At 34.7% G+C, this 9,117-nt stretch overlaps 1 protein-coding gene across 1 annotated transcript; it reads right to left on the bottom strand.

Annotated features, from left to right (window-relative positions):
* Positions 1-5,984: 5,984 nt before the first annotated feature.
* LOC111376313 (non-symbiotic hemoglobin 2-like) lies at positions 5,985-7,196 on the bottom strand. Its single transcript, XM_022999266.1, has 4 exons — positions 7,057-7,196; positions 6,827-6,941; positions 6,384-6,500; positions 5,985-6,291 (listed from the first exon to the last, which is right to left on the bottom strand). Exons 1-4 carry the CDS (start codon positions 7,149-7,151, stop codon positions 6,145-6,147), a joined length of 474 nt encoding a protein of 157 aa, XP_022855034.1. The 5' UTR covers positions 7,152-7,196; the 3' UTR covers positions 5,985-6,144.
* Positions 7,197-9,117: the final 1,921 nt, after the last annotated feature.

Raw genomic sequence — 9,117 nt, 5'->3', positions numbered from 1 at the left:
GAATTATATAGTTATTATGAAAATATCTTTTTATTATGATACATGTGGAATATCAAAGATTATTTATGGCATATTTGTGATTTGGTATGTAAGACATGTGATATTGAGATTTGTTTGGTATGTGAGACATGCACTATTGAGATTGGCCAGAAAAGTACCTATGATTATATACTTCTTCTAGTTCATAGAGGGGACTTGACCGTGTTCTATCATATACGGAGGGTCTTGACCTAACATTGGTCTTGATCGTGTATATATAGTTTACAGAGGGGCCTTGGTCGCGTTCTAGAATTGATTATGAGATGTTTTTGAGACCGACTTTCGTTCACGAAGGGGCTAATGGCCCGTGGCGAAAGTTTTTAACCCGAGGGGCAGATTATATATTTCAGTCAGAGGGTACATTTTTGGTGGATTTTTCAGCTCTTTGATGTGATAAGATTATAGCATGGTTATCAGCTGATGTTTATATCATGATTTTGAGATTATATTTTACGACCTTATGTGAATATTTCACTTTTTGGCTATAATTACATGATGGTAGCTTGTGAATTATTAAATGATATGAACTCCATTTTCGAAAGAAATGTAAAATTGAAAAAGTATATTTATTTTGAATTTCTCCACTCACTGAGCTATCAACTCATATATTTTCCCACGATTTTCCCTACAGGTGGGAATTGATCCTTTTTCACTGGAAGAGCCTAATGATTTCGGAATGAAAGCCACACGACATGTTGAATATTATAACTCATATTGATGAAGTACGAAGTAAATATTTTGGGCCCATCGCATTATATTTTATATAAGCATTTGATTTTGTTGCATTTTTTTGAAATAACTCATAGTCAGCCTTAATGATAGATTTGACATCTAGTCAGCATCTATTATCAGCGCACGTCACGTTTCGGGTCCACTAAGGTGATTCAGAACGGGTCGTGTCAAGAATAATGAAATCACTATATCCAAATCTCATTTAGTATGCACACGGATTTTGAACTTAGTCTATTGTATCCAAGACTCATGATGAAGGAACCAAATCTCTTGTATTAATATCTCGGCGCATGTTTGAGACTGTATAGAGATTTTTTCAACTTGCAAACCAAGTTCTCTTTTCATTTATCTTCAAAACCTTCTGGTTGGAGCATATAAATATCTTTTTCAAGTTCTCCATGAAGAAATGCAGTTTTCACATTTAACTACTCCGGCTATAAGTCAAATACAGCACACATCGTCAAGACTACTCGAACTGTTGCAAGTCAAATCACAGGAGAGAGTATTTTATTGAAGTTAATACCTTTTTTTTAGCATATCCCTTCACTACCAGTCTCGTACGGTACCACTCTACTTGGTCATTGCCATCTCGTTTGATCTAGTAGACCCATTTATTCCCAATGTTCTTCCTTCCTTGTGATAATAGAACAAGATCCTATGTCTTATTCTTATGAAGAGTTTCAATTTCTTCTTGTATTGCTATCATCCATAGAGAACTTCTTGGCTATTTATAGCCTCATGGAAAGTTGATGGCTTTCCATCTTCTGTCAGTAAGCAGTATAAAACATTGCCCTCCATAATGTACTCTGAGTACCAAGATGGTTTCCCTCTCTCCCGTGTTGATCGTCAAACTTCCTGAACACTTGACTCAACTTGTTCTTGTTCTTTGTGCTCTAGTGTTACCTCGGGAGAATCTATAATTTCTCATTCTTCTCCAACTTCGATTGTAGTTGTCTCTGATTCTTCTTTTGAAGTGCTATTATATATATATATATATCTTGCCTTCTACAAATATCACATCTCTACTGATTATCACCTTTTGGACAATGGGATCCTACAGGCGGTATCCCTTGACTCTATCAACATACTCTAAGAAAATACATTTTCTTGGGTATTGTACATAAGGTATACAGGACTTCCAATAGATGGAAGTGAGAATAATCGACTAGCTTACCCGTCCACATTTTCATAGGCGTCTTCAGATCAGTTGCGGGTGACGACGATCGATTAGTTACAAAATAGTCGATCTCGATTGCTTCTGCCCAAAATGACTTAACTAGCCCCGCAGTTCTCAACATTGCCCTTGTTCTTTCTAGCAATGTTATATTCATCTGCTATGACACTCCATTCCATGGAGTGTATACCATCATGAATTGTCTCTTGATAACTTCTTGTTGACAAAAGTTATCAAATTCATCACCAGTATATTCTCTTCCATTGTCAGTTCTCAGATACTTGATCTTTTTTTCAAATGCAAGCTCCATATGCATTTTGAATATTTTGAAGATTGCGAACACATCTACCTTCCTTTTGATTGGATACACGCAACATCTCCTGGAGTAATCATCAACGAAATATACAAAATATCTTGCGCCTCCTAGGGATATAATTGGTGCTTGCCAAACATTAGAATGAACCAATTCTGGGATAGCTTTACTTTAAACAGTGGAACTATTGAACTTCAATTTGTGCTACTTACTAGTAACACAATGCTCACAAAAGGGTAATGAAACCTTTTTGAATCTTGGAAGATGCTTTTGTTCTGAGATATACATTTCGACATGTGGCCAAGCTAGTCGTGCCACATCATCATTAATTCTTTTGCTGAACTTATCGATACGACAGCTGTTTCTCTTTCTTGTAGTGTCTTTCCTTTTAAGTATGTACAAATTTGTAGATACCTTTTTCGCTTTTATCACCACAAGCGAGCCTTTGATCATTTTCATAACCCCATCTTGTACATGGGTCTTGCAACCATTGCTATCTAATTGTTCAAAAAATAATAGATTTTCTTTAAACCTTTTACGTATCGTACCTCTTGGATAGTGCGAACTGTATCATCATACATTTTCAATTTGATGGCCCAATACCAGCAATCCCCAAGGCATGATCATTTCCCATAAACATAGATCTTCTTGAGATAGGTTCATACTAATGAAACCATTTTCTCCTTGGTGTCATGTGCCAAGTAGCTCCAGAGTCCATAAGACAAGCATCAGAAAATTGCTTTCTACCTTCAACAATTGTCGATGCCTCGTTATATAAAATTTCACCATCATTTGAGGTGCTTGTTATACAACCCCGAGATTTTGACGTCTCGAGACCTTTTCCTTTGACTTCTTCATTCTTTTTAAGACTCCTACAATCCCTTTTTTTAAGTGCCCTTTCTTGTCACAGTAATGACACTTGGCATTCTTCTTACTCTTAGATTTTGATCTACTATGATTATGTCTACCACTAGGGCCACGTTCCATTGATCTCCCTCTCATCATTGTCAGAGCTTCCGCTTGATGCGAACTAGTCAATCTATCCTTCTTGTTCTTGTGTCGACTTTCTTCTTCAGGAACCACAATTGCAATATCATTGAAGACTGTACTTTCAAGGTTGTTGGTTAAGTTGATGATGAGTTGATCAAACGAATTTGGTAGACTTTAAAGTAAGATCTCAGCATGTTCACCTACCTCTATATTATGCTCCATTGATGTGAGCTGTGAAAATAGTGTTGAAGGTGTTAATGTGGTTGGTTACCGTAGTTGACTCAATCATCCGAAGGGTGTAAAGCTTTTTTCTGTAAGAAGATTTTGTTGTGTAACGATTTGGCCTTATACAGCTTCTTCAGTGTATCCCACATTTCTTTGGCCATCTTTTTCTCCACCACACTTGACAGTACTCCATCGGCTAGTTCTACGTACAGATTAGCAATTGCATTGCCATCCATCTCGTTCCACTTGCCATCGTCAGTTATCTCTATCGGCCTCTGTTCAATTGCTGCCAAGTTGTTGTTTTTTTTCAAAACTGCTTTTATTCTCATTTTCTACAACGAGAAATTGTTCTCATTGAACTATTCAATCTCATACTTTGCTGCCATTTTGTTCTCCAATACTATGACTGAAAACAGTAACATGTATGTAAATAATGAATGATGACCCGACGCAAAACCTCCCTCTGATACCGCTGTTAGGAACTCGCGGGTCAAGTTTGGCTTACAATGAAAATGGAATTGGGAAAATGTAGCAAAAATGGACACAAATATTTATGTGGTTCACCAAATTTAGGTTATATCCACAAGCAAGCCACAAGTATGGAAAGATTTCATTATAGCAGAAGAATTATAATAACACTTTCTAAATAAGTGGAGATAACAATAATTAGTCTCACTTGTAATAGGATAAACTAAGTAGGAAACACTCAGGAGAAAATATTTTTCTTTCTATAATTTTATCTCTCTACTCACTGCTTTTAATTTCCTATCAATTTGCTGCTCCATTCCTCTTCGATCTCACCCTCTTTTTATAGGAAGATTTGCCACCCTTAAACATTAATTACACACCAAAATGTCAACGAAATTTGGCTGCCTTTCTCTTTACAATTTATGGATGTAGATTGAAAATCTCATCAAATCCAATCTTTAAACTGAGCATTGAATGCAAAGGTGGCTATGAAGAAAATTGCTTGCCCCTTTAGTCAAAGAAAGTGGCTTGAACATCCAACAATTCGTTCGTAAATAATCACTACTAAATAATCACTACGGAAAATTACCAATGGATCCAACAATTCTTTCGTAAATAATCACTATTAAAAAATAGTTTTTCACCTACGAAAAATTTCCAACGGATCGCATCCATTGATGATTAAAAACGGATTATCCGTTGATAAAAGTAATTCACTTTTAGCTACGATAATTAGCAGCGGATTTTTCGTTGGTAAATATGATATCTCTTTATCAACCGATATTCCGTGCCTAATATAATCGTTTAACATTTGGATCTTCCTCCAGCGGATATTCCGTAGGTGATGTACCGAATATTGCAATCCGTTGGTAATTGGAAACGGATTATCCGTTGGTAAAAATAATTCACTTTTGGCTACAATAATCAGCAACGAATTTTTTGTTGGTAAAGATGATATCTCTTTACCAGATATTCCGTACCTAATATAACCGTTTAACATTTTGATATTTTATCTACGGATATTTCTTTAGTAAAAATGATATCTCTTCACCAACGGATATTCCGTGTCTAATATAACCGTCTAACATTTTGATCTTTCCGCAACGGATATTCCGTTGGTAAAAATAATTCACTTATCCCACATCTTATCTCACATCGGAAGTTTACAACAATATCTTTGTAGTTGCTCTCTATAAATTTGTGGTCCAATAAGGAGTTAAACAATATTTTGACATTTCAATTCAGTTGGCTAAAAATAAAAAAAATATAATAATAATAATAATAATAATAATAATATAACTTTTTTACTATATGGTTATTTACAACATTGATTTTTACCAATTGTAATAGTAGACATTTACCAACGAAAAGTTGGTTGGTATTGGTTAAGACTTTTACCAACGAAAATTCCGTTGGTAAAAGATTCACACTTTACCAACGAAAAATTCGTTAGTAAAATGTTTACTCTTTACCTACGGCATGATCCGTTGATAACTATCAGCGACCCTCAAATTACCAACGAATTTGTGGTTGCAAATACTTTGTTGGTGAAGATTATTAGCAATGGATATTGAGGCTTTAGAAACGAAAAATTCGTGCCTGAAACTCTATTTTTTAGTAGTGAATATTTTAATTCTTAGTTGGTGAAAAAATAGCAAGATTTGTTAGCATCACGATGGAAGTTGAGAGAATCCCTGGAATTTAAATATATTAAAGTTATTACCTTTAAAGAAAAATAATTATCCACACATCCAAAGGGTCAACTTATAATCTACATAATTTTTTACCAAACATGCAACTGAGATACAAAGTCTTCTCATAATCAAAAAATTCTTAAGCACTCAATTTCCTTGGTATTATTCGACCGGATCCAATCCTTTGATGAAAATTTGAATTTGACAAAAGGAGTATTTGTACTTGCAATAGGTCGTATAGAATTAATTGACCATTTAGAGAAAGGGACAAATTTGTGCCGTCTCCAAAAATTTAAGGTTTTTTTTTTCATTATTATTATTATTATTGTTATTATTATTTTGGGTGATGTGGTTCATCAACATGCAATTTCTTTTCTCAAAATTTAATACATCTTTTTTAGCTACAAAGCAGCAATGTATATATAAAATTTTATTTAGTAGCTCTCTCTCACACACACTCTCTACTTACAAGCTATAACTGAACCAAATTAAGAAGGTTTTAATTAAATTTAAGCAGCAGAAGCCTCCGCCTTCATTTCATCTTGAATGGCTATTGCTAACAGATCATAGGCTTGACTCCATGCACCATTCATTTCTTCACTCCATTTATCCCCCATTGCCTCCTTAATTGTTCTCAGCAAAGCATCTTTCACAACCTATTTTAAGTTTTACGGGAAAAAAAAAAAAACCGAATTAATTGATACTTCCGAGCAAAGATAATATTTATTTTGAAAACAAAAATTTAAACCTCGAAGTGAGGACCCATGACTCCTTTCTGAAGATGGACGGCTCCCAGCCATTTGAGAGTAGTATCAGCCACCACAACTTTGCCCTTCTCGTGAAGCTGAATAGCTGATTCACATGTCTTCACATTTACATTCGGGAAAAAAGAAGAAGAAGTTAATTTACTCGTAGAAATAAGCTGTTACTCATAAAAATATTCGAGTATTCATATTATTTGAGCAAATTACAATCCTATTGTCCAACAAAGATTTTTGACTTCTCTAAACTTGAATTACTCTGCTATTATTATTTATACGGCCTAACAAATTTCTCCAGTCTTCTCAGAAAAGATAAGTTGTGACTTTTATTCACTTTGACCCAAAACTCTCACAGATCGACCGAGCGAAGGAGCTCATCTATATTTATAACCCATGGAGTAATTAATTAAACAGAAATGAAATTAATTACCGTCTTGAAAACCTTAACAGCATGAGCCCTGACTTTGGGATTGTTCCGGGGGATTTCATCTGTGTTTTGCAGAAAAGAGAACATGTTCTTTGCTTCCGGGGCATTCTCCATAATCCTGCATCCATTCAATTCCATTATAAATAACAACCCATTTTCTTTAAGGTGCATGATGAAATGAATGTCTCTATACATACATGAATGTTTATGTATCTATTTCTCTATCTACTTACAATGTGAACAAACGAAGGCTGAGCTCCGGAACATTTTGCTTCATCACCTCCCATGACTCCTTCACTAAACTTTCTTGCTTCTCACTGAAAACCATTCTCTGTGTGTGTGTGTGGGTGGGTGCATGGGTGGGTGAGTGTGAAGATGGGGTTTTTCTGACCCAGCCAGCCTATATATAGTGCTAGCACAGCAAATTAAGATAATCTCTTGCAGTCATGGTTATGAGTCAATCTGTATCTTGTAAATGAGAAAGGCGGCGTGTACAGTGCACAGCACTCCCACAATTGTGGGGGGCCGTGATTATTTTAATCGTGAGTCTTATCTCTTGTATGTGATACATGATGTCAAAATTACTGTACTTAGAGTATTGCTCTTTGTAATTTAACTTGTCATGGTTCGATGGGTGAGTGAGGATAGGTGTAAAGTTAATTGAAATGAATTTTATTCATTGGGCAATATAATATGAAACTGACAATGACACATTGTCTTATAGACATTAGCACCACTAAAAGCTAATAACATTATTATTCAAGAAGGTTATATTAATGTTAAAGTAAGAAAGATACATTTTATAAGATATTGACGATGTTGTGACATCTTAAACACCGATTTCAGACCTATTCAAAGAGGTAAACAAAGATAATGATGATTCTTTTATGATAAGGCACTGAAACGAAGCTTGAAAGATGACACATGAGGCGTAGATATTATTTTTCTTTACGATCATTTTTAGTCGGGTGTGTCCTATCACTCCAGGGGATGCATGCACAAACACCCAACCAATAGGGAGCACCACATACGCACCTTGTTCGTCCAGGGCCCATGTGGGCTCTAGACGAATAGCAAAACCCTTTTTAGTCTCCTAGATTGTTTAATTTTTTTAAATCGTGCTTTCAATGAAAAATGTCAAGTCAACATTTATCCTCTTAAATTTGTATTTTTATTTTATTTCTAGTATAAACAAGTGTAAGATTTTAAGAAACACATTTGCAATGAAAGAGTGCAAAGAAGAAGGTCGTACACATGTGACATGGGGATATTCTAGTGTGTCAAAACGTCAAAAATGGACTTCGACTCTATAGAATTGAAAAGCTTATCGAATCAAGATTTCAGCGCATTTTAACATTTTTCTTTGTAATGTCAGGCATCCTACTTAAGCTCTGCATAAACTCGCTTGTATTCAAGCTGAACGTTCGCACCAGCCAGAGTTTTAGTAATTTTGCAACTGTGAAGAGTGCAATTTGGGCAAGATAATTATTTTTAGATCTCTTTTAATAAACAAGAACAATTTGATAGAAGAGGTTGGGATTAATTAATGCAAGAGATAATGAATTTGGATTTTGGTAGAAGCCACGAAAATTTGGACTCATCAATTATAATTTAATGTGAAAATAGTAAAGCAGCAAATGAATAATTCCAATTTATGGAGTTCATAAACAATAGGACCGATCCCCCACTCATAAAATTGACACCCTTATTTGACAAATAATCTGATATTTAATTTAAGTCAATTCAACACTCAGTATATATTTTACTAAAATCATGAGAGAGTTGGTTATAACCACTTGAGATTCATATAATATTGAGCATTAGATTGACTTAAATTAAAAAAATCATAATTATTTGTCAAATAAGTATGTCAAATTTATGAGTAAAAGGAATGCTCCTGCGTAAACAAATCAATTATGAAGAAAAGTTCCTTCCTGATAATTGTTAATTCAACTAGATCTCCTTAATTTTTAATAAAAAGTAATATGTTTTAACAAACTTTTCATTGTAAACATTTTACTGCAATTTTTGTGCCATTAAGGTTTTCATTATTTCTTTACTGGACTGCTTATATATCAATGCTCTCTCATCCTTGTCCTAGCATGCGCCTCATTAAGCTTAAATTTCATTAGGGGTTCTTCGATCTCCTTCTCCTACGGATACTGCTTAGTATACTCCCCCTTCATCTGTACATTTGATCGAGCCGTATTCGATTTTTGTTTCTACCAATAATGTAACTAAATTAGATCTGATTTCATTCACACCGTCTACAGTAGGGGTAAGAGCATAGACGA

This window comes from Olea europaea, chromosome 2 (genome assembly GCF_002742605.1).
Source record: "Olea europaea var. sylvestris chromosome 2, O_europaea_v1, whole genome shotgun sequence".
In the NCBI taxonomy this organism is placed as follows: Eukaryota; Viridiplantae; Streptophyta; class Magnoliopsida; order Lamiales; family Oleaceae; genus Olea; species Olea europaea.
The sequence above is the reverse complement of the archived record's forward strand: the minus strand, read 5'-3'. Positions and strand labels throughout refer to the sequence as shown.